This window comes from Nansenia antarctica, assembly GCF_963989245.1.
Source record: "Nansenia antarctica genome assembly, chromosome: 1".
In the NCBI taxonomy this organism is placed as follows: domain Eukaryota; kingdom Metazoa; phylum Chordata; class Actinopteri; order Argentiniformes; family Microstomatidae; genus Nansenia; species Nansenia antarctica.
The window spans coordinates 9,495,640-9,522,430 of NC_137674.1; the positions used below are offsets into that span (position 1 = coordinate 9,495,640).

General features: G+C 44.0%; 1 protein-coding gene across 1 annotated transcript; it reads right to left on the reverse strand.

Moving 5' to 3' along the window:
- Positions 1-4,110: 4,110 nt before the first annotated feature.
- Positions 4,111-26,396, reverse strand: LOC308164421 (isoaspartyl peptidase/L-asparaginase; the record flags this gene model as incomplete). Its single annotated transcript, XM_080538522.1, has 6 exons — positions 4,111-4,319; positions 6,473-6,583; positions 7,490-7,608; positions 10,133-10,296; positions 25,220-25,362; positions 26,210-26,396. The coding sequence occupies 6 exons, from the start codon at positions 26,394-26,396 to the stop codon at positions 4,111-4,113; spliced, it is 933 nt and encodes a 310-aa protein (XP_080394648.1).
- Between the last annotated feature and the right edge of the window lie 395 nt (positions 26,397-26,791).

Genomic DNA, 26,791 nt, shown 5'->3' on the forward strand with positions numbered 1-26,791 from the left:
GGAATGGAATGGACTTTATTTGTCATTGCTACAGTACAGGTACCAAACAACGAAATTTAGGAGGGGTGGCTCCCCTGGTGTTAGGAAAGGGGGGAAAACAAAACACATTTTAGAAAAAGCATAAAAGCATAAAATCACAAGAAGGTAAGGAGCTGGTTTACATCAATAAAGGCTATGTACACAATCCACTGTACTATACTGCACAGATAGTCAACTAGGGTTGTCATATTGCACAAGAGTATTTTTTCACATTATTTTAAAGTGTCACAGTTTGCAGGCTTGAAAATGTACATGTTTGTGCCTCAGCACTAGCTGCCATACAATCCGTCCGGACTGTCCTGGGCCCAGAACTTAGGCCTTTTCTGTGTTCAGGGCCTTGACGGCCTTGTGGTAGAAGCAGTCCTTCAGTCTGTTTGTCTTAGCGGCCGGGGTCCTGTACCTCCTGTTCGAGGGCAGCTTGACAAAGTGTACGTGCCCAGGGTGGGTCGGGTCCCTGGAGATCTTGGAGGCCCTCCTGAGACAGCGTGTGTTGTACAGCTCCTCCAGAGAGGGGAGGGGGGCGCCGGTGATCTTCTGTGCTGTTCTCACGACTCTCTGTAGCGCGTTTCTCTCCGCTGTTGTGCAGCTGTGGAACCAGTTGGAGATGCCGAAGGTGAGGATGCTCTCCACTGCGCCGTGGTAGAAGGCCACCAGTATCTCCTGCTTGTTGTGTTCTTTCCTGAGGCATCTCAGGGTGTATAGCCGCTGTTGTGCCCTCTTGATGGTGCCTTTTGTGTTGTCCTTCCAGGCCAGGTCATCCCGCATGTTGTGTCCCAGGAATCGGAGGGTTGAGACTCTCTCCACGCTCTCTCCGTCGATGAGCAGGGGCTGGATCTCGGACTTTTTCCTCCTGAAGTCTACGATGAATTCCTGGGTCTTTGACTTGTTTAGCAGCAGGTTGTTAACCTTGCACAACTTTAATTGTTTATTTCTAGCATTTGATGTACTCACTCATACCACAACGTCCAAATCCATCATTTGACAATGCTTTTAGAGTATTTCAATTTGCTATCCAGTATCAAATGTGAAATGATGGTCTAAGATCCATGTATATTTGATCAAAAGCCTTATTTGAGGGACAATAGTCTTATAAATCCTGTCTTGAAGCTCATATCATAGTGAAAAAAAGATTCCATACAAATGAATTCCATGCCATGACAAAAAAGTCCTCGAAAGGTAATTTTTTCCCAGTCAATCAATCGGGCAAATTGTTTTATAAATGTTATGAATATGATGAAAAATATGCAGCCTATGCAGCCAATGCCATAGAACATCAATTACTACAGTACCGGTACTTTATTCTACTTTACATTCAAAACAACATTTGCATATAGCTGAACTTTTCTGGCAACCGAGTGACTACTGTGAACAGGGTAGTTGGAATCCAGGGAAGACTGGAGGATAGCCAGGAAAGCCTGGCTGGCGGCGGGAAAGGACCGGACCGGGAGGGGACGGCTTGTTACCCAACCCACTTGAGAGGCGGGATGGAAGATAGCCTAACAGGACAGATCACACGGTAACGACTGGAATGGAAACAACGAGAAGAAGATCCTGTGGAAATGCGGATGGGAGAATGTGACCACATTCAAGGGGTTGCGAATCCACCAGGGAAAAACAAGGTGTGGGGAGAAAGGCCAACAGCAACCTTGCACTGCAGCGCCAGGTCAGACAAGAGGGACTGAAAGCCGGGTGAAAAACCAGTGCTGATGGACCCAATGTTGCTGAAGGAAGGGAAGTTGTGGAGGAAGAAGGCCCACTGGTGGAGAGTGAGCCCCTGTGTGAGCACCAAGGAGAAGTTCCCACAAGTCCCCTCAGAACTGAGCCAGGTCAAAAAAGCAGAGAGCAAGTAACCAGCCAGCAGAAGCAAGATCAAATGGCCGAAGGTGAACGAGGCAGAGGCATGGCGGAAATTGGACACAGACCTGACCGTGATACTGGAGGGGTTGAAGCAGCTCTCAGAAGGCCTGGCAAGGATCAACCAAAGCCGAGGCCTCATGGGGATGTCAACCACACGCCTGCTGAGGGATGCAGGAGTGACAGGAGGAAAGCTGAAGAAGGCAACAAAAGAACTGGCAGAGGAGGCGGCGAAGGGCAACTTTTGGCTGTGGCTGAGGAGGAAGGACAAGTGTTGGGGAAAGAACACCTGACCCAGACGCCAGCTGCAGGGGGTGGCAGGGAGACGTCCCTGTCACTTTCAACACCAGGAGACGTTCCAGGATTAAAGGAGCGTTGATGAGTGGTGGTTCCTGGCTGACGACCCTGCGGCTGACCCTTTAGGCACCGGAGGAGGTGCGCCAGGCAGTAATGACCAGCAGGTCATACCAACTACCAGATCTGAATCCAATAGAACACCTTTAGGATGTGGTAGCACAGGAGATTTACAGCTTGAATGTGCACCTGAAAAATCTGATCTGATCTGATGCAATCTTGTCGTCATGGACTGGAATCTCAAAGAAACATTTCCAACATCTTGTGGAATCAATGCCATGAAGAATTTAGGCTGTTTTGAGAGCAAAGGGAGGCCCTACCCTGTGTTAGTATAGTGTTCCTAATAAAGTGTTGGGTGAGTGTAAAGCAGTTCTTTTAAAACTCAAATTTGACCTCACATCATTGCTTTTATGGCGACCTAGTGGTGAACAGATTGTTAATGTCCCACGGTGGCCACAGAGTTAGGAAAAACAGCTTTTAGCTACTGTGCTCCTCAGAACTCTCTGCTGGGTGTACTGAGGTTGGTGCACTTTGTCACAGTCATTTGTAGTCCTTGCTGAAAGATCAACTAACAGAGGCATGCTTTTGTTTGAATTAATTAGTGTGTCTATTTTGTATTTTACTGTGTTGTATATTTACTACTAGCCTATATTGTTTTATATTGTGGACAGAGCACACCTGCAAGAGATCTTGGTCTCAGTGTGTTTTCCCTGAATAAATAAAGGTTAAATAAATGTTGCCATAAAGGGAACTTAGGCAATTGGCTTCCCTGTGCGCAACTGACATGACATTGACATTGGTCTATTTTGTAGGATCGGTTTCCTTTCATCTCAGAGTTATTGTAATAGTCAGAATTCATCAACATAGAGCCCCAACCTGCTACCAGTAATTACTGACATGAGTCTATTGATCGCAGTAATAAATACGATAAATAGCTTTGATTGCTTAATGAATTGCTTTAATGATGTTACAGCCCTTTTGTAATACAAATAAAACCAACAGTCTCCTAGCAAAACATGCAGGCAGAAACGATACAAGGCACAGTAGTACAAGGTTACCTTAAAATACACATCTGCACATTACTGTAGCGTGAAATCAGCACACTTCCACTACTAAACAATAATAGTGCCTAAACATATTCAAAAAGGCTCTATGTTAGCAACACAACTATGTAGTACTTCGACTTACATGGTGTTTAGGCACTATTAGGTATTCGGCGTGTTTGAGTTAAAAAGCCAAACCGACTAGAATGCAGGAAAGTCTTAAATTGGACAATTGTAGTAAATTCTGACAGCATAGCTTGAAAACATGGCAGTGAGAACATGGCTGCTATTGTGTATGAAAAATCACCAATTGAATGTTCTATGAATTATTTAATTTATTTAATTTATTAATGTATTTTAACCATCACATAACACAACCATCTACTGAACATACTGCGCACGTGAAATCAATAGATCCCTCAAATGCCATAATCATTTATATCCTACCACAGTCTACAAATGATGGTATATAGAGCTATTCCTGATTCAGGTAGACATTAATAAACATTCCTATGACCAGTCATGAAAAGTGCCTCCCACAATGAAGGCACCAGCAACTGCATAATGGTGAGGAGCAACTATGGGGCTGCTCCAAAAACTGCAAACGTCGATCTTGCGACTCTCTTAATCTCAAGTAGTCTGCACATTTCATCATGCCACAGGTATTGAAAGGCAGTGTTCATCAGCACTTAAAACCAATGCTCTCGAACACGCTCATTAACTTTGAGTGGTTAAGGTTAAGTTGTCTGGGGGAAGGCTTAGCCAACTAAAAGCACTTGCTAAAAAAAAACGAAAACTAAAAGAACTACAAACAGAGCAGCTATTGTGTTAACGTCTCCTTAAACTCTTCGTTTGGTTCTAAACCATACCACAATACCTCTCCGTCCACTGCTGCCCAGGCCATTCGCTCTGTAGTGAATTTGGCTGCCCATTCCCCTGTCTGGGAAACCACTATGGCACCTCCTCCTCCCTGGACACGTTCCCCCATGTAGCGCAGAGAGACTTCCACAGCCTCCGGGACATTCTTACCTGTTTAAAAGAGAAAAAGATTAGGAAACTACTGAGAAGGTTTTGTCACACATGCACACACCATATCATGAGGTAATACAAAACAAAAATCAGAAAGTTAACCTGACTATGAACATAGCACTTGTGCCATGTGCATTCCTATATTCCTATACAACTGCATTCCTATATTTCCAGGTGGCATTGTGTTACATTGATTTGAATAAAACATAAGACATTACTGACCACCATTGACAAAACACATTGTTATGAAAGCCAGACTACCTTTAAGGCACTGAAAAGTGAAAACATTTCAAAGCCTAATGGAACTGCATTGTAGCTGTGGGTAGTGCATATGACCAAGAAAGAAATAGCTCACAGGGAGAGAGAGAGAGCTGCCATCCCTCCCATTTCCCTGGCATTACCAGAGTACACTCCAACGAACAATAGCCCCCACTGACCCCTCCACAGACACTGCCTCATTATCAGCCAACTGCAGCCGTGGTATGGTCAATCACCTCCTCCTATTGCTCACCAATTAAAATGATTAGCAATAGGCATGTCAAAACCCCACAGCATTTGCATCCATTTATAAAAAGGTAATGCAGATGGTGGTGTTGACTGGTAGTGCTGGTGTTTATATAACTGTGTTACTTATTATACCCGGTGAACTGTGGCAATCCACATCGGGTGACAATGTTATAGTTTGGGATGAAAGAATGAGCACTACTTCAAAACAAAACAGTGGTTTTACTCAAACATCTTTCATCACAACAGAATGGACCATCAATGGAGCAGGAGAGGCTGGTGGAGGTAGAAATCAGAGGACAGGCTCATTGTAATGCATGGAACGATATCAAACATCACAAACGTCACAAGCCTATCCTCCAATTTCTGCCTCCACCAGCCTTGCCTGCTATTGAGAAATGTTGAAATATGTACATTTCTCCACACTATGAAAAGGTATTACATGAGGAAGATCCCATCCATTTTAGCCGTCTGCGTGTATTAATCCATCCCTGAAAAGGACAACTAATCTGTCAGAATCAGAGCTCATCTGAAACAACATATGCTGAATTATGCTTTCTATACTGCGTTCTCTCCTACACCAGCATCACTTGGCCATGACATACAATAGTAGGTGTTTATCATTGAGCAGAAGACATTACCGTACTTGACTATATATGTATATAAGAAAGTATAATAAACACATAATTTTTATGAAGAAGCAGTAAAAAAAAAACTAAAAACTACACTCAATTACAATTTCCTGTTTCTCAGCACTGTGAACCAGATACTATTATTTACTTTTTGCAAACTCTTAGAGCTTTGCTTCCTATCCATTCTATCTTTTAATCAATAGATGATTTAAGTCCTCTAAAGTTTCACAGTCACCAGACATTCTGCTCTAAGGAAGCTGCTAATTAACAATTTAAATCACAAAATTGCTTTAATTAACAGAAGCTATTAAGAGGTGAATGTAACCTAATTAACTATACATTTTGCAATTCCTATTGTGACACGTCTGTAATTGACAGCATATTAGTTCCACCTTTCAATATCAAATCTGACAATCAACTGTGTTTGCATATGAGTTTTTGTTAAAGAATAATTAGATTTTGCATCACTGGAAAGACCTGGCAATCCATCATGTCACATTGGCAAGAGGAGACCCAGTTTCTGGTGCATTGCTAATTTGATTGCCAAAAGTAAAATAGGCCAATTGTGCGGGTGTAAAATATTTTTTATCATAATTCGCCAGCCTCTAAACCCAGCCCAACAATTCTCACATTTGAACCTGAGGATTCCCAGAATTGGCAATTGTCAATGAGGCCAACTTATCACAGTCTACTTTAACAAATCTCAATTGGTGTGGGTGAACTGGTACTGTATTTCATATCTATCAAGACACTTCAAATGCCATGACAAGAATAGTAGAGTTTCTTCCATCCAGTACCCTTTAAAATGCCATGAAATCCATCCATATCCTTGTTTTTCCACATCCAAAATACCTATCAAAAATCACTATGAAAACAGTTTGGTTTTGTATCTGAATCCCTCTTACTACACAATGATATGACAAATTCACTACTACTACAACAATTTAAAGAACTTAATGACTTAAATTAATGACATATATGGTTTTGTGAAGCTCACTGTGCTCTGGTCTAAATTACCCTGCTCCATGTGGAAGAGAATGAGTCTTGCCAGGGTGACTTTCAGGATGGACTCTCCATGGCCAGTGCAGGATACGGCACCACAGTGGTTGTCTGCATACCCTCCAGAGCCTTACAAGAGATCAAATGGAAAGGAACATTATCAACAAAAAAGAATTGCTGAGGTTCATTCAGTTCAATTGAACAGATGAGGGGCCAGATGATTTGCCAGCACTACTGGTAGTATTAAAAGGAGCACATGATATCAATATCAGTAGCATACTGTACACGTGTGTGATACCATTTCTAATTCTGTTCCATTCGTTACGATGAGCCGTCCTCTGATTTCTACCTCCACCAGCCTCCACTGCTGTTTATAGAGCAACTACTCATTGTTGCAAAGACCTAGGTTCTGGGCCCTGGACAGTCTGGACGGATTGATGGCAGCTGCTGGACTGAAAAAATCAGGTGTAGTGCTGAGGCACAAATATGTACATTTCAAGCCTGCAAACTGCGACACTTTAAATGAATGTGCAATAACACTATGTGCAATATGACAACCCTAGTCATCTATCTGTACAGTATAGTGGATAGTGTACATAGCCTTTACTTATGTAAACCAGCTCCTTTCCCTTCTTGTTTTTTTAGTTTCTTTTTTTCTTTCCTAGCACCAGGGGAGCCCCCCCTCCTCAATTTCGTTGTTTGGTACCTGTACTATAGCAATAACAATAAAGACCATTCATTCATTCATTCATTCATTCATTCATTCATTCAGTCAGCCAGATGGAGAAAACATTTTTGGATGGCTGGCTCAAACAACTTTTTGACTGAAGAAGGTTGGCTTACTATGTTAACAAACAAAATAATATATAATGAATAAAGTGCACATTTGAACAATTGGGATAATGAAAGTGATCCTATTTGGTAAACTGCTCGATAACAGCGGTTCTAGGGTTCTGTTGGGGCTCTTTGAAACCAAACAATAGACTAAAACCTAACAATCAGAATAATTCCTAAGTTTAACAAAGAGCTACTTACCGATGATTGGAGAGTCTCCAACCCTGCCCACCATTTTGTTTCGAATTCCTCCAGTGGAAGTTGCACATGCAACATTACCAGAAGAGTCTACAGCAACTGCGCCAACAGTGTCATGGTTACTAAAATGAGAAAGTCATATTATTCTGTTGATAATGGAGTACAACATCCAACTCTATTGTGCAAAATGCAAAACCTATCAACCTGTAAAGAGACAAACACAATACTATACATATTGTACAATTTCAATACCATATTCTCAATTGCACAAAAACTTAGTGGCCTTTCAAAAATGGAAAAATACACTTGGTTATTATATTCCTGTAGACACAATGAGTACTGTTGACAAGTGTGAACAAATGTACATTTTAGTTGGCAAGAAAATGCAAGTTGTGATTTAAATAAATACTGCCTTTCCAAAAACTGCACTTTTGAGCAAACCTGCAGATATCCTGTCCTACAACATTCAAACATACACTACAAGATGTCAAATTATAACTACTTGTATGTATACAATATTATATTTGTGTGTAAGCATCAGAGGTTTATGGGAAAGGGTAGCCCAAGGGCAAGCGAAACAAATACCAGTCAAACAAATCTTTGAGCAAAGTGGGTTACCACCTTCACTCCTAAAAACGAATATTTGTCTGGACCAGTTGGGGGAGAATCACTTGACAGCTTCCTGAAGGGAGACATCAATCAATTCTGACAGCTCACTGATTGCTCTATTAAATCACAACTGATGGTTGGATTTGGCTCATCGGCTCAGGTGAAAACAAAATCTAAAAAGTGTTTGAGGCTGGACTAAACTCTAAAAACTCTGTAACTCTGGAAGATTTCTGTGTTAAATTTTTAAATAGCCATAAACAAACTAATGGATCGTGTGACACCTGAATCCTGTGGAAGATCTCTTTATCTGACATGGTATGATGGGATGAGATTGATTCTACAATGTCATCACTGAGCCACATTTGTTACCATTATCACAATACTTGAATCATCTTTTTAGTGAAGTTGTCCAGTTGGGGTAGCAGTTACACAGAAGGAAACACAGAAGGGTCTTTGCATAATAACCTTAAATGAAGGCAGGGTGGAATTGAATCCAAGGGATCTGTATTAAAAAGCCAGGTACCAGGTGCCTTGGACGGAACACCAGGGCAACATAAATAATGAAGCAGAGGCAGAGTGGGATGAAGGTCTGTAGCTCAGCCAACTGTCATTTAGCACCACCAGTGCACTATTTTTACTGCCTCCCTAAGGGGTTGGGGTTACTCCCTATGATGGCCCTAGCCCCTCTGCTCTCCAGCCTTCCTCTCTGGGAGGTGACGGTGACAATAAGGTCCATTCCATTCCAATAATAAAGGGCTCTGTGGATTTAGCACAGTTATGGCCACCCTCCTGTAAGGCTTGTGCTATTGTTCCATCACAGAACCCGGACGCGTTATCTGACGTGAGACAATGGCACTGAAGGGCAATCAATCCTAATCAATTAAATCAACTAATGTTGATAACAAGCCACCCTATAATTCGGAACTATTTATTAACAGCAGCATGAGAGTATATGTATCATATGTAATGGATTTTTACAGAAATAACCACATTACCTCTACAAGAGTGCGACTTTGCTTACAGAACCCTAGGCAATGTGTCCCGCAATCTCTCAAAACATTGTTCATTTTCCAATACAGTCCAGTGGTTCTCCCATGTCATGTTGTTCCAAAATTGCTGGGCTACCAGAGATACTCTTCAGAGAAATACAGAACTTGAAAAATTGTGAAAAATGAAATTGGTGTGAAGATTGCCAGGTAGCAGTCTGGGCAGACAATTCTAACATTAGACTTTACCATCATCCATCTCCTGAAGGAGCAATGGCTATTCATCAATAAACTGATACTAATGTTTGAGCTGTGCTTTGAGTGCATCTTTTGTGCTGAAATTGTCATTGTGTAGGCTTGCTACTTGCAGACAAGCTTAACGCCATTACTTTTGGCGACTCTGTCTTCGTCCCCCTTTCTCTCTTTGTCCCTCCACGAACTAAAAAGTGTATTCATTTTCAAAAGTCAATGGAGGTCTCTAACAATAACTCCACTTTATCCAGAGTGATCCAGCTCTGACTTGTCACTCAGTGGGAAGGCTGAGAAGTCTCCGGAATTACCACACAGTAACTGTCAGATCATCCATCACACGGCCAGCCGCTGCTTCACTCACATTCAGCTTCTCTTACAAATTGCTTCCCCTACTGTGTCAACTTGTCTCCTTCCTCTGCAATATGCATTGCACACCAGCTGTCTACAGAGTGGAAAGTTCATTAGATATGGATAGTTGTTGCACATTTCTATACTTGTGGTGGGAATAATGCCTTTATGATGTGATTTTGAGTTATAGCTATTGATCATCTTTGGAGGATGAAACGTCAATTTGGCTAGTGTGAATACGACAATCTGGAAATGCAAAATTTGGCATGGATTCCTAGTATCAGCTCCAACAAAATGTGGGGGGACATGGTCATATCAGCAAATACAATCACTAGTTTAAAACCCGATCACTGTTAATAGAAGTAGTAAATGTTGAGTATTAATAAATACAATAAAATGGTCTAAGAGGAAATTCACCTTCTATAAATAACATACTATTTCAGTTTATTACCTCTGAGGGGTGAAGAGTTCCTTCACTCCAGTACTATACTTCTTGTTCTTCTTCCAGTCTTTCCTCTCTTGTTCTGTCACCAAGGTGTCCGTAGGGACCATTGGTATGCCAATGCTTTCAGCAAACATGTTTGCACCTCTAGCTGTCAACATGATGTGGTCCGTCTGAGGTCATTCCATAGCAGCAAGTCAAGAGGGGTTGATATAGAAAACAGAAACAAAACATGAGTCAAATTATTGTTGATTGAATTGAAAAGAATGATTGAATTGTTGAATGAAAAGGCACATGGCTTGCCATTGCATGTATACAGAACAAACAAATAAATCTCGTTTTAGCTGTGTAGCCAAACTCATTAAAATAAATTGTGTTCATTGAAGGAATTAAGACAAACACAAAAACTAATCTGATGGGCCCTCTGTCCTCAACTCTCTTAATGGAATTATTCATACCACAGTAAGACATGTCCCTCAGAGCACATACAGTGGCTTTGGAAAGTATTCACTTTTTCCACATTTTGTTGTGTTATAGACACAATTTAAAATGGAAAGTGAGAACATTTTAGCAAATGTATTAAAATTGAAATAAAGAAATACCTCATGTACATAAGTATTCAGACCCTTTGCTATGACACTCTTGCTCAAATGCAAAAATATCTTCAACAAGTCAGTCAACAAGTTCAATTGAGTCCATCTGAGTGCGAGGATATTAGTTCATGTGATTTTAGAATATTTTGTTTTTATAGTCTCTGGTTTACATCGGAATCAATGACACTGTGTGGATTAGGATGCCACTACCAACTCAGCAAATTTCATAATTTTCTTTTGATCCTGACATAAATATCCATAATATGATGCAGTTATCACTATAGATCAATTGTGTAGAGTGACTGAGATGATGTTGTTGCATTGACTGTGCTTTTTCCTCTCCATCATTCTTTGTGGATTTATGTAAGTCTCCCCAGGCCTCAGGGTCGCATTCCTGAGCAGTTTTGTTCCTCTCCATTTACTCCGTTTGTAATGACAACCTGATACCCTAAAATCTTGTTTTTGCTATATCATTATGGGGTATTGTGTGTGGATTGATGGCAATTTCTTTTCAAAATGTAATCCATTTTAAATTGTATCTATAGCCCAACAAAAGGGCTATACTTTCCAAAGCCAACCAGTAAGATCACCTTGACCTGCCATTACGTGGCTTACGTGGCTTTCCAAAGCCAACCAGTAAGATCACCTTGACCTGCCATTACGTGCAAGCAGTAACACTATCTATGGCGTCTGAGTCACATTTGATCTTAAATCCATACCTGCTGTGTAAAATGCCATCAGTCTGACACCTACCCTTATACAACACAAAGGGAGCAATAACCACTATGAGCCTCATTTTGCCAAAGTGCAATTCTATCTATCTCACTCAATCTAATATTTATCAGCTTTTCTCTGGTATTTCTTCTGACAGAGGACATCTATAGGTGTATCGCCATGGACACGGAGGAAAACAACAAAGAGGATGTTGACTGACTTTACACTTGCGTGTTGTGGTGGAACTGCTTACTTGTATATCAGGGCAATGTCATGATTATGATTACCGGTATCTTTGGTTTGAATTCTCTGGCATACAGTGGGGTGCAAAAATGTGGGCACCGCTGGTTTAAATATCTGTTACAATTAATCTCCAAGTGATTAAAAGCAAACCTGAACACTAAATGCTACAAAGTAAAAAATGACACTGCACCTTCTGCAAATTTTAAAGCATGGTTTCCATTTTTCTGAGTTTTTAAATAATAAAAAAGGGAAAGGGCCCTGTGCAAAAGTTTGGGAACCCTTTTGGATTATTCTTTGTTACCTTTTGAGAAGATTATTTGATTTGAAGTGATTTACTCGTTAGGGCTTCAATGAGTCAGGTAAATATAATTTCAGGGTTGAACTATATATTCTGAAGTAACTCCATGCCTTCTAAAGTATCAGACTGCGGTGGCTGTTGTGTCTGGTGTTAAAAACCATGGATTCCTCTAAACAGTTGTCCAATGATGTCAGAATCAAGATAGTTCACTTCCACCATCAAGGAGAAGGCTACAAAAAACTCTTGTAATGTTTCAAACTACCCATTTCCACTGTCAGAAACATCATCAGAAAATGGAAAATAAATGGAACAATTGAAGTCAAGGCAAGATCTGGAAGACCAAGAAATACTTGAGATAGAATGGCCCGAGATCTGGTGAGAAATGCTCAGAAGAGCCCACACATCACTGCAAAAGAGCTGCAAAAAAGAGTAGCAGACAGCGGTCTAGTTACAATACACCGTACCCTAAACAACAAAGACCTACTTGGCAGAGTTGCCAGAAAGCCTTTCCTACAACCTCAACTCAAAATTAAGCATCTGAAGTATGCAACAAAAAAAAACTTGAGAAACCTGAAGCCTATTGGAACAAGGTGCTTTGGACTGACGAAACCAAAATGTAACTTTTTGGCCACAACCAAAGAAGGTATGTTTGGAGAAAAAAGGGTGAAGTATTTGTAGAGAAGAACAGCTTCCCAACTGAAGTGAAGAGGGGTTGGGTATTCCAGCAAGAAAATGACCCAAAGCATACCTCAAAATCAACCATCAACCACTTCCAGGAAACACAGATGAAGGTTTTGGAATGGCCATCACAGTCCCCAGACTTGAATATTATTGAAAATCTGTGGAGAGATCTCAAACATGCCGTGCATGCAAGAAGGCCGAATAATATTTCTTAGCTAGAGGTGTTCTGCCATGGAGAATGGGGGAAAAACAAGAATTGAAAGACTCTTAGCTGGCTACAGGAAGCGTTTGCAAGCTGTTATAGTTGCCCGGGGAGGAGTTACAAAGTACTAGCTGACAGGGTGCCCAAACTTTTGCACAAGGCCTTTTTCCTTGTTTTATTATTTTGAAACTGTAAAAAGTAAATAAATAAATAATAATAATAATAATCTTGCTTTAATGTGATGAAATGTGTCATGTTTCAGTAACATCTAATCTGGAGGTTAGGTTTGCTTCTTTTCACTTAGATATTAATTGTAAAAGGCACTTTGTCTAGGGGTGTCCAGATGTTTATACCCCACTGTATGTCTGGTATTTTGGGCAAATATAATGTTTCAATTTGTGATTTACTGAATCCAACAACCTCACTTTAAATTGTATTCTATATAAATAAACAATTATATTATGTACTTTGTGTTATGATCGATATTTCATTGAGAGCAACAAAAAAAATCCAATAACTTTACTAAGTGCAAACACTGTACTGTATCTTCAGAGTTTAAACACTGTTTTGTCGTGCATGTAACAAAACACTAGAGAAGACCTTAGTCCTATTGTGAAACTTTTAAAATATTAAAATGGTTATTAATGTCATTTATCTCTTTCAGGCTGGGTGCACTCTAGATAACAGGAAGGAACACAGGGTCAGTGAAGCTTGATCGCTGCATTGATCATTCCCTGATGAATTTTTAATATAGAGCTGTTAAACAGATCTGCCAGCTCAGAGCAGAACCAAGGTCTTTCAGGGTGGTGACAGGTGCCCAATATCATCCGTTTTCAGAACATATGGCCTCTGTCTTTTGTTTCCCCTGAGTGACAAGGTGACACTTCAGAGTGTTTTCTAGGTTAAGTGATACAAGACTTCTCTGCGTCTTATCTTTAACCATAACCATAAGGCTAATGCAGAAGCAAACCAGTTTCTTTCAGACTGTAAATCTCAGTTTAAATCTCATTGTTACACCACACAATAATAATGTGTTGTGTGAATTGCTAGCCCAGGTAATAATGCACTGATTTGTTGTTAAGAAACATGAGGAAAAGACCATTGTGTTGTGTGACTGAGTTTTACCTATGGGAGTAAGATTGGATTCTTAACAAAAAGCTATATTCGGGAGCTATAATTACAGAAATGGCATTATGTTTATGTTAAGATGGGTAAAGACTTGGCCAGAAGGATAAGGATAATGATAACGATGCTACTCTGCTGCAGTATCCTTGGGTTTTGCTGTTTTCAGCAGGGGGAAGAAGAATAATCTGTATCCCTAACAATTAATTATAACCCCTGTCAGTTACTTTGATTGAAAGTGTCATAGTAAATTAATAAATCATGGAATATGCTATTTTATTACACTGTGCTGTCAGTCTTTTGTAATAGGCCTTCCTCTCAGTCATGTTTCCCATCCATTTTCAGATAACATCTTGAGTGAGGTATTAGCTGGCAGCAATACAAGATTACAGAGCAGCCCAGCGGGTACAAAGATGCCTCTTTACAGGTTCTAACCTCAAAGCATATATTCCAAATTCCTCTGTTCGTTTTTACCATGTGACCCTTCCTTATAATGTGGACACTTTGGTCACTTTCAATGTTACATCAATTAAATAGAGCGACTTTCATTTACTCTTCCTGGGGAGGGGAATCATGTGATCTTTTCCCTACTACAAAGGATGCTGATCTGCTCCTGATACTCCTTTGATTCATTAGCTTCATAGGACAGAAACAACCATGCCTGCATGGAGGTCACATGTGTAACTTTGAACTCAGTACTGTGCAGTAATTACTTTTTAACTGACACAATTGCTTTAATTTTGAGGAGCTGACAGAAAAAACTGATTTCCATACATGCCAGTCACTGTAGGCAGACAGTGGTACTATAGGTAAGTAAGTAAGTAAGTAAAGCTTTATTTATATAGCGCCTTTCGTACATGAAATGCAACTCAACGCGCTTATATGTATGTATATACTGTATAACTAATTGTATTCATACCATCATGACACATTGCAATATCATCAACAATTATAAACATTAAATTATTTTTAAACTTTCAATGAGTTGTTTAACAATGTGATTAGGGATTGGAATCGAGTCCAATTGAGAGCCAGAGAACAAATTGTTCGATCCATCGGAATCGTACGCCTCCAAGGTTATCGATTCATTTTATCGATGCCGGCATGTTTTTCTGACAGTTGCAAATTGCAAAAACTCTGCAGTGTAGTGTCAGAGTGTAAAGTTTTATTTAGTCGCAACAAGTACAGTATTCGAGCGCTGTTTGAGAAAGCTAATAAAGTAGCATGTTATCTATTTAAAATGTGACAAACAAAGTCAAACAAAATGCAACGTCATAGTGTCAGGGTGTAAATACGCTCTGGAAATCTGACCAGCATTCATGGAATGCCTCTTGTCCAATCAAATTACTTGGTCGCTCTAGGACGTTGAACCCAGTGTGCTCTCCAGCGCTCTCAGAGCGAATTTACGAATGCACCCTATATTTGGTTCAAGCTTATTCCCTTTTTGAAAAGGAGTATTAATGCCTATTTTTCGAAAGAAGAATTGTTTATTTTATCAGTCAGTTTTTCATTTGTTTTTTTCAAGTTATATCCTTTTAAGAAAAAGAGCATTGTAATTAATTTAAACATGTTCAAATGTTATTAGACCAGGGCTGCCAAGTTTCACCAAAAGTTTGGAGTGAGATTGTTTGGTGGTGGAGCGACCCAAAACTGTGCACGTTTTGGCGGCAGCGGCCCCTCTCTCCCACCCAATTATTTGTGCTAGTTTCCTGCAATTTTACATGTTGTTCATAATAAACCAGCACAAGAAATGAACATAATTAACATTTTATAAAACAAGACAAAAATTCAGACAATATATCATATTTATGAAATCTTAATGAACAAATACAGTAGCCTACAGACTCTAAAAGAAAATTGGGCCCCATCAACAGGACTCAGCCCCTTGGTCAGCAGCAGAAAGACCTGTGGTCATCATCTTATATACAGTGCATTGCTCATATATGTCTATCATGTTATACAGTAGGCTACATACCAGGGTTTTTCCTGGGTCAGAATGAGGCCTTGGTGGTTGATCTTGTGCGCGCGTAGCGCGGCCATTTTCTTTTTTGAGGGACCCCCAATTGTTGTATTTGTATTATAAATTGCAATTACTATTTATTATTGAATGAATGAAGAAGAAAAAATAAATAAAACACTTTTAAAAAAATCACAAGAAGGGAAGGAGCTGGTTTACATAAATAAAGGCTATGTACACTATCCACTATACTATACTGTACAGATAGACGACTAGGGTTGTCATATTGCACAATAGTGTTATTGCATATTTATTTAAAGTGTCGCAGTTTGCAGGCTTGAAATGTACATATTTGTGCCTCAGCACTACACCTGATTTTTTCAGTCCAGCAGCTGCCATCAATCCGTCCAGACTGTCCAGGGCCCAGAACCTAGGTCTTTGCTGTGTTCAGGGCCTGGACGGCCCTGTGGTAGAAGCTGTTCTTCAGTCTGTTTGTCCTTGTGGCCAAGGTCCTGAACCGCCTTTTCGAGGGGAGCCGGGTAAAGTGTTCGTACCCAGGGTGGGTTGGGTCCCTGGAGATCTTGGAGGCCTTCCTGAGACAGTGTGTGTTGTACAGCTCTTCCAGAGAGGGGAGGGGGGCACCGGTGATCTTCTGTGCTGTTCTCACGACTCTCTGTAGCGCATTTCTCTCCGCGGTTGTGCAGCTGGAGAACCAGTTGCAGATGCCGTAGGTGAGGATGCTCTCCACTGCGCCGCGGTAGAAGGTCACCAGTATCTCCTGCTTGCTGTGTTCCTTCCTGAGGACTCTCAGGATGTATAGCCGCTGTTGTGCCTTCTTGATGGTGGCTTTTGTGTTGTCCTTCCAGGTCAGGTCATCCCGCATGTGCATCCCCAGGAATCGGAGGGTTGAGACTCTCTCCACGCTCTCTCCGTCGATGAGCAGGGGCTGGATCTCGGACTTTTTCCTCCTGAAGTCTACGATGATTTCCTGGGTCTTTGACTTGTTCAGCAGCAGGTTGTTAACCTTGCACAGCTTGCTCAGTTGCTCTACCTCATCCCTGTACACCGCCTCGTCGTCCCCCGAGATGCATCCCACCACGGTGGTGTCGTCTGCAAACTTTACGATGGAGTTGCTGGGGTGGACGGGGGTGAAGTCGTAGGTGTAGAGGTTGTAGAGGATGGGGCTTAGCACGCAGCCCTGGGGGGACCCAGTGCTGAGTCTGAGGGCTGTGGAGGTGTGGGGGCGGTGATTGCGTGAGACTTGGCAGCTCTGCTAGCTAATAAGCTAACACTAATAAACACACACACACACACACACACACACAGACACACACGATAACTTGTGAACAACACAACAAACAAAACCACGCTAAGTCAGCTAACAAAAACAAACAAGCTTGAACTAAATTAGCTTCTAATAAAGCTAGCTAGTTAACAAGCTAACACCTAATAAATGGTCAAATCTGCGTTACGGCAATACTCGACTGGCCCCACCTATGGAGGCGTGGGTTCGAACCCCACTGCTGACACATTTTAAGTAGAGCATGGCAGGTGTTAGCAATGTTGACTCATTCAATGTTCTGTAAGATACATTATTATAACATCGAGTTCAACCTCAAGGTACCATAACACTGCATGGTCTCTAACAAGCGCTATATAAATATAATTTATTATTATTATTATTAACAAGAACATACAGCATAGTCAGTGGCTCGATGTAGCTCAGTTAGAAGGGCATGCTGCTAACAATGCTAATCACCATGACTTTGATTACAACTGGAACTGTCTATAGCCTATCCATATGAATGAATGCATGAATGAATGAATGGTCTTTATTGTCATTTATATAGTACAGGTACCATACAACGAAATTTGGGAGGGGGGGCTCCCCTGGTGCTAGGAAAAAAAAACTAAAAACAAGAAGGGAAAAGAGCTGGTTTACATAAATAAAGGCTATATTGTAGTGACTACATTATGGGTTCATGTTCTCCTCTTACTGTTGGTTGTGTAGTGGGAGGGAACCAGTTCTGGCACTAGGGGCAGAGGGGAGGATTATTAACGTTGCACCTTCCTGTTTAGATACACGAGTTTTGGTAACCATTTTCTGGTCCTGTACTGAGAGTACAAGTTGTTGTTTTGATTAAACAGTTATCATTACGTTGCCTACGTCTTTCCTTTTTCCTCCGGCACTACACTGGTGACCCGACGTGGATTTTTGTTAACGTAATTGTGTACGAAAACCAGCGACGAACATTACAATCCTGCAAAATGTCCGGGCGAGGAAGACGTTCATACCAGCGGCAGCCATCACCATCCCCTGTCAGGGTAACGCGTGGTGCGCACACTCCCACTCTCAAGCTACCAGAATTCTGGGACTCAACGCCTGCTGCATGGTTTGCTATTGTAGAGGCACATTTCAATAAAAGTGACATCGATGACGACGACGACCGGTACAACCATGCTGTGGCAATGTTGGGCAGCTCCACCGCAGCTCGAGTGGTAGGTTTTTTGTCTGCTCCCCCGACGACGAACAAATATGAGCGCCTCAAGGCCCTGCTTCTAGAGACATTTGAACTGTCCACTGCGGAGAGGGTGCGTCGCCTATTTGCCATGTCGGACTTGGGTGACGAGAGGCCTTCTGCGAGCATGGAGAGGATGCTAAACCTGCTCGGTACAGAAGACCCCATGATCCTCTTCACAGAGCTGTTCATGCGCACATTGCCAGCTCAAGTTAGGATGGCGCTGGCCAACACCGCCATCATGGAGCCCCGCGCCCTGGCCAGGGAGGCGGACCGGTTCGTCTTGGCCATGCCTCAACGGTCCCCCGACCTGCTCGCTCCCGCGGCCGCCCCGCCACCCGACCGTCGCAGGAGAGCGAAGGATGACGCCAGACCTTCTGGCCAGCAGGGTAACGCTGCGGGCCATTGTTTCTACCACGCCACTTTTGGCGCCATGGCCAAACGGTGCCGCTCACCCTGCACCTTCGGACCGACGGGAAACGGCGGGGCCGGCGCTCAGTAGTGGCCCTGAGCGCTGGCGTCACCAACAGGCTGCTCTTCATACAAGACACCGCCTCTGGTCGCAGTTTCCTTTGTGACACAGGTGCCCAGTGGAGCATCATTCCGGCAGAGAGATCGGATATGGCGAAGGAGGAGCGTGGTCCGCAGTTGGCAGGCGCGGACGGCACACCTATCTGCTCTTACGGCACTAGGGCGGTGGACGTGTGCTTCGGAGGGCAATGTTTTTCGTGGGATTTTGTCATAGCGGCTGTCACATTTCCCCTCCTTGGTGCGGATTTTCTGTGCGCCCACAACCTGTTGGTGGACGTGGGGAACAGGCGCCTGGTCAACTCACAGACTTTCGCTTCATTCGCCTGTACGCAGGGGGAGGCGGTCTACAGCGGGTGGTCCAATACGCTCGCCGAAAGTGACCAGTACCTTCGGCTGCTCGCCGAATTCCCCGACCTTACCAAGCCCACCTTCTCCGCGCCCACGGTGAAACACGGAGTGGAGCACCACATCGAGACCGAGGGGCCTCCCCTCCACGCCAGGGCCAGGCGCCTCAACCCGGAGAAGCTGGCCATCGCCAGGGCGGAGTTTGCGCATATGGAGCAGGTGGGCATCGTTCGGCGCTCGAGCAGCCCCTGGGCGTCTCCCCTGCACATCGTCCCTAAGTCAGACGGCGGGTGGCGCCCATGTGGGGACTACCGCCGCCTCAACGACGCGTCCAAGCCTGACCGCTACCCGGTCCCACATGTCCAGGACTTTTCAGCGAACCTGGCAGGCAAACGCTTCTTCTCCAAAGTGGACCTGGTACGGGGGTACCATCAGGTGCCGGTGCACCCCGAGGACGTCCCTAAGACGGCCGTAATCACGCCATTTGGGCTCTTCGAGTTTCTGCGGATGCCGTTCGGCCTGAAGAACGCGGCGCAGACCTTCCAACGCCTCATGCACTCGGTGCTCCGGGACCTACCATTCCTCTTCGTCTACTTGGATGACATCCTCGTCGCAAGCACCACGGAGGAGGAGCACCTGTCCCACCTCCGGGCCCTTTTCACACGGCTCAGCCAACATGGGCTGATTGTCAATCCGGCGAAGTGTGAGTTCGGACGGAACGCCATCGACTTTCTCGGGCACCGGGTCTCCGCAGAGGGGGTGACCCCCCTCCCCTCGAAGGTAGAAGCTGTCGCTGCTTTCCCGCGCCCCAGCACAATCAGCGAGCTCAAGGGGTTCATCGGGATGGTAACCTTCTACTATCGCTTCCTCCACCACATCGCTCACATCCTGCGGCCTCTGTACGATGCCCAGAAGGGCAAGACTCTGAAGCAGCCGGTGGACTGGACGGCGGAGCGTGTCAAAGCCTTTCAGGACACCAAGGCGGCCCTGGCCCGCGCTGCCATGTTGGCCCACCCCTCGCCCTCGGCACCCACTGCTCTCACCACGGACGCCTCTGACTTTGCTGTGGGAGCGGTGTACGAACAGTGGGTTGGGGACGCCTGGCAGCCTCTTGCATTCTTCAGCCGCCAGCTGTCTCCCAGAGAGCAAAGGTACAGCACATTCGACAGGGAGCTCCTCGGGCTGTGGCTTGCTGTCAGACACTTCCGTTTTTTACTGGAGGGCCGCGAGTTTACGGCCTACGTGGACCACAAGCCACTCACGCACGCCATGTCCAAGGTGGCGGAGCCGTGGTCCGACCGCCAACAGCGCCAGCTCGCCTACATATCCGAGTTCACCACAGACATCCAGCACGTTGCTGGGAAGTCCAACCAGGTCGCGGATTGTCTCTCCAGGGCGGTGGTTGGTGCGGTCCAACTGGGTTTGGACTACGCGCGCATGGCTGCAGACCAGGCCGCCGACCCCGCCGTCCAGGCTCTCAAGTTGTCGGACACAGGACTGCGCCTAGAAGAGGTGGTTTTCGGTGACGCAGGGGCCACGCTCCTGTGCGACGTCTCCATGGGTCAGCCACGACCGGTGGTCCCCGCCAACTGGAGGCGCCCCGCCTTCGAGGCGATACACGGCTTGTCTCACCCTGGTAGGAAACCGTCCTCACGGCTGGTGTCAGAGAAATTCGTCTGGCATGGGCTCAAGAGGGATGTGAGGGCCTGGGTTGACACGTGCATCGCCTGCCAGCGCGCCAAGGTGCATCGACACGTCAAGGCCCCCCTGGAGCAGTTCTCTGTGCCTGAGCGGAGGTTCGATCATGTAAACGTGGACCTGGTAGGGCCGCTGCCCCCCTCGCACGGATACACCTATCTCTTTACCATGGTGGACAGGACGACTCGCTGGCCGGAGGCAGTTCCGCTCTCCTCAACGACAGCCCCCGACCTGGCCCGGGCGTTCATCGCGGTGTGGGTCTCCCGCTACGGCACCCCTGCTGATCTCTCCTCTGACCGTGGCTCACAGTTTACTTCAGAGCTGTGGGCAGCGGTGGCGGAGAATCTGGGGGTCAAGCTCCACCGCACAACCGCCTATCACCCGCAGGCGAACGGGCTCTGTGAGCGTTTCCATCGATCCATGAAGGCCGCCCTTCGAGCCAGCCTCACGGACAGCGACTGGCTTGACAAGCTGCCGTGGGTCATGCTGGGGCTCAGGACAGCGCCTAAGGAGGACCTCCAGTCGTCGTCCGCTGAGCTGGTGTTTGGACAGCCGCTGCGGGTCCCCGGTGACTTCATTCCCAAGTCAACGGAGCCCTGGTCCGCCGCCGCTCAGCGCGCCTCCCTGCTGGACAGCGCCAGGACCTTCGTCCCGGTCCCGACTACGCAGCATGGTGTCCCTACTTCGAGGGTGCCCCCGGAGCTGCACTCAGCGAGGTTCGTTTTCATTCGTCATGATGGCCACAGGACTCCACTACGTCCTCCTTATGACGGGCCTTTCCGTGTCATCGAGGCCGGAGCCAAGAACTTCATGGTTGACATGGGGGGTAGGCCTGAGTGTGTGTCCGTTGATCGCCTCAAACCGGCCCACTTGGACCTTGAACTGCCCCTGGACTTGGCCCTGCCACCGCGCAGAGGCCGGCCTCCAGTCCTACCTCCCCTGCCGCGCCCTGGCCATTCCCCCCTCCGACCCCGACAACCCCCCGCAGCTCGCGAGCCCCCGGTCGTCGCTGCCCCCCGTCCTTCCCTGCAGGAGGACGTGATGGGCGATGTCGCACCTCCTCCCGCACCTCCTGACTTTACCTACGATCGTAGGGGCCGGGCCATACGCCCTCCTCGCCGTGAGGATTTCCAATATTGAGGTGAACACTGGGGGGGCTGGTGTAGTGACTACATTATGGGTTCATGTTCTCCTCTTACTGTTGGTTGTGTAGTGGGAGGGAACCAGTTCTGGCACTAGGGGCAGAGGGGAGGATTATTAACGTTGCACCTTCCTGTTTAGATACACGAGTTTTGGTAACCATTTTCTGGTCCTGTACTGAGAGTACAAGTTGTTGTTTTGATTAAACAGTTATCATTACGTTGCCTACGTCTTTCCTTTTTCCTCCGGCACTACAATATACACTATCCACTATACTATACAAATAAAACACTGTGCTGTACTCTATGCTATGCTATACATATCCTAACATTTCCTATCTCTGAACCTTATGTACCCGAGGGTTGTCATATTGCACATAGTGTTATTGCACATTCATATGCTCATTCAGCTGTACATTCCTTCGGTTCATAGTCTACTCAATGGCATGTGTGCTTGTCATATTATAAAACATATCATTTGCCAGATATATTCAGGTAATTACACGTATAGCAAGTGTATACAGCTGTTGTATTATCGTGTCTGTCTGGTGGGCCAGTAAAGGTTTAATGTCTTATTCAGCTCAGTTCTTCAATTAAAGAATTGATTTATAATTGTCGGGATGGCCGAGAGGTCTAAGGCGCCAGTCTCAAGAGTTGAATGGCAGTAATCGAGACTGGAGGCGTGGGTTCGAACCCCACTTCTGACAACGTTTTTGTGGTTCAGATGGTAGACTACTAGAGCATAGTGTTGTTCATCTAGGTTACGTGTCCTTTTTAGTTCATGTAGGAGCTGAAGTATAAAAGTATACTATTATTCTCTCATAGCAATTCGAGAATTAAAATAAACAGTGATCGGTGAAAACTGTCTGAAAGCAATGCGTTTGCCAGACTTCTAGTCTTCGGAGACTAGTTCGTTTGCTGAAGTACTGAAAGTCGGAACAGCGCCACAAAACCAGCCAGTGGCCGAGGATATAATACACTATAGTATGATACTAAGGTCTGCCATATGTAGCGAGTTGTAATGCGTTATTTACTCACTGTATTAGGGAGTGTTTACTAGGCCACACCGGAGAGGCCAGTCGAGTATAGGTGAGAATACTCCTTTATCAGGAAGGACTTTCACCTTGAGTCTGGCGCCTTAGACCGCTCGGCCATACTGATATCTTGCAATGGACCAGAATTGAGCTGAGCAAGACATTAAACCTTTATCCAGTTTACTGTTACACCAGACAGACGCTTGAACACAGAAGAGGAACCATACATAGAGAATGTTGCGTTGTTAATGATAGTAGCCTACATGGTTTTAAAGGAACACATTGACGCTCTGAGAAGGAGGAATCACACTATCATAACTTATTATTCTATGGAACCCAAATATACAATAAATGTAGGCTATACACACGCAGACTTCTAAGACTTATTGGCAGGGCAGCCAAGTTTCACCAAAAGTTTGGAGTGAGATTTTTTGGCGGTGGAGCGACCCAAAACTGTGCACGTTTTGGCAGCGGCGGCCCCTCTCTCCCACCCAATTATTTGTGCTAGTTTCCTGCAATTTTACATGTTGTTCATAATAAACCAGCACAAGAAATGAAAATAATAAATAATAACATTTTATAAAACAAGAAAAAAATGCAGACAATATATCATATTTATGAAATCTTAATAAACAAATACAGTAGCCTACAGACTCTAAAAGAAAAATTGGCCCCATCAAAAGGACTCAGCCCCTTGGTCAGCAGCAGAAAGACCCGTGGTCATCATGTTATACAGTACATACCAGGGTTTTTCCTGGGTCAGAATGAGGGCTTGATGGGTGATTTTTTTTTGGAGGGACCCCCAATTGTTGTATTTGTATTGTAAATTGTAATTATTAATTATTATTATTATTATTAATGTACCTGGTTATGTTACAGTAGAGAAACAAAAAACAGTTACCAAAACGGAGTATTTACTAGCTAAGATTGGCAAAAGATTGGCGTGGTGCAACCGAAATTAGTAAACAACTAGTTTGAAACTAGCTAGTAACAACTAGGGGTTTAATGACTTACGCCATATTGGTGCAACCCAATCCAGTAGGCTACCAGATACGATGTTGTAATGTATGCACATAGTTTGCTACCACGGTTGCCAGATGGAATTGACAATGTCCAGCCCAACCGGTCTAAAAGCTGCCGAATCCACCCGTCCAGTGTGACCAAAAGTAGCCCAATCTGGCAACCCTGCTTGCTACGTTCTTGCAGCTCGCGTGAACACAGGTTCTTCCATCAGCGCTCGCCTGCCGCTTCGATTGCAGACTCAAGTTAACACGCGTGCAGAAAGATGCCACGAAAGTCATGTCCGGTAGCTTTCTTTCAAGGAATTTCAAAAATAAAAGTCCAGTAAAAAAAAAAAAAAATATATGTTATTTCTCGCCGTGAGAAATAGAGATGCGGCGTGAGAGCGTGAGAACTGGTTGAAATGCGTGAGTCTCACGGTGATTGCGTGAGACTTGGCAGCCCTGTATTAGACACACATTCTACACTGTGTTGAGAGACTCGAGATAGTAAAACAGCTGCGTTGATGCTGAAAACCTTTTTAGGCCTACTTTTTTTCCACCCATTTTTTTAAAATCAGGAATCGATAAGAGCATCGATAAAGAATCGGATCGATAAGCAGAATCGATAATGGCATCGGTATCGCTAACATCTTACCAATGATTGATTAATCTACACATCTTTTCAAATGTTTTTTTTCTTTTCTTTTTCAAATCCTTGCCTCCCATTAATCCTCTTCCAGACACATTTCTCACATGGACTGGTGCTTTCAGCAGCTCTGAGGAGAGATGCTATATTTGGTTAGCAGATTAAAAGCTCTTTTGTGAGTAGCAAAGGACCACAAAAGCTGCTGAAGTGGTCAAATGTTTGACATGGCAGAAGAAAGGTACAAAATCCACTACGTCATAGTATTCAAAAGAAACAAAAAGAGGACATAGCCTTTAGAAAGGCTCCAGACGAACACCTGAGCTTCCTGCTCTTCTAAGAACATTACTGACATAAGATGAGATAAAAAGACAACCTTTTCCATCACTGCCCTTGCGAGTGACACAGGGTTGGCGATATTCTTCACGGAAGACACAGCTCCAGTAGCCAGTGTCCTTCCATCCATGATAATAGCGTCCAGCTCCACCTCTCCATCAGTATTCAGAACTGCGCCATGACCTAAAATCAAATGTCTTATTCATCAGAGATCAGGGTCTCTCCGACCCTTATAGAGTAGGTGCATGATCAAAAGACATGACATAGAAGATGCCTTGGAAGATGCCTTGGAAGAATACAAAAGAAATACATGTGTGTCACTCAAAATACTCAGATAAAGTTAAGATTGATTGCTTCTGTGATGGGTTCTGTAAAGTTAATCACATTAAAACAACTCCAGAACAAGGAAAACCACTTAAACAAACATTGCAGGGCACATTAAGGATCAGTCATTATTGGCTAACTAACTAGTATTGCATTCTCTTAGTCACAGTTTCTGGTGATATTAGTAGACAGGGAGAATTACAATGGCTGCCAATATTTGTGAAATAATACAGTATTAATGCTGTTTCTCTAACTTACACAGAGGTCATTCAAAGCTCTTCTTGCTCCTCACAAAGTGAGATTGCGTCTTCATATTGATTAGACCTTGCTCCTGACTCCTTCAGTGTATACAATTATCCCCTGATGAAGTGCTGATTTTGCTCCAATGCTTTAAACAGGATCTGGAGTTTCACCTAATGTGGCAGTTAGCCATCACAAATGCGATGGGTCCTGACAAGCCGAGTGTGTTAATGAAGTGTCTTGTTTTGCTCCCCAATGACACGGTGTAATCCGACGATTACTCAGAACCTTTCAATGCCATCAGTGTACTGTATTGAGACCACTGAATATTACCATAGCATACAGTTGAGAGTATAGTATGAATTTGAAAAAACGTGATCACAAATTGTGAATCTTTCAAACTAAAATGAATCTTCCGCACACAAGCAGTGTCTGAAGATCAACTGAGATTGTACAAAGCTTTTACCTGCATCAAACACTGGGTTATCTTCCATGGCCCTCACAGCCAACTCAACAGCATCCAATGCACTACGTCCTTTCTTCATAGCCAAAAAGCCCTCCACAGCCGCAGCCTTCACCCCATCCACAGAGGCCTTGGACAAGTCATCAGGGATGGCCCATGCTCCGCCATGCACAACAATGACTGCTTTCATCTTTATATCTCCCAAAGCCTACAGACACAAACAATACAAATACAAGAGACCACAAATAGCCATAACCTTAGTGAGCATTAATCAACATCAGGTACTGCAGTGCTATGTGACTTTTGAGCATATTGTCTATCATAGTTCATTGTATAACAGCAGTGGAACAGACCAGTATACTAACTCATGTACTTGATGTAATACTTAGATACTATAGATTAGATTAGATTATTGTTCTTGTTATTGACTGAGTACAAGTACAAAGTCAACGTAACGCAGTTCGGCATCTAACCAGATTAGACATTAGTGCATAGTGCAAAAGCCATAAATGTATGGACAGTGCATGGTGTTTTATCTGTACAGTATAGTATAGTGGATAGTGTACATAGCCTTTATTTATGTAA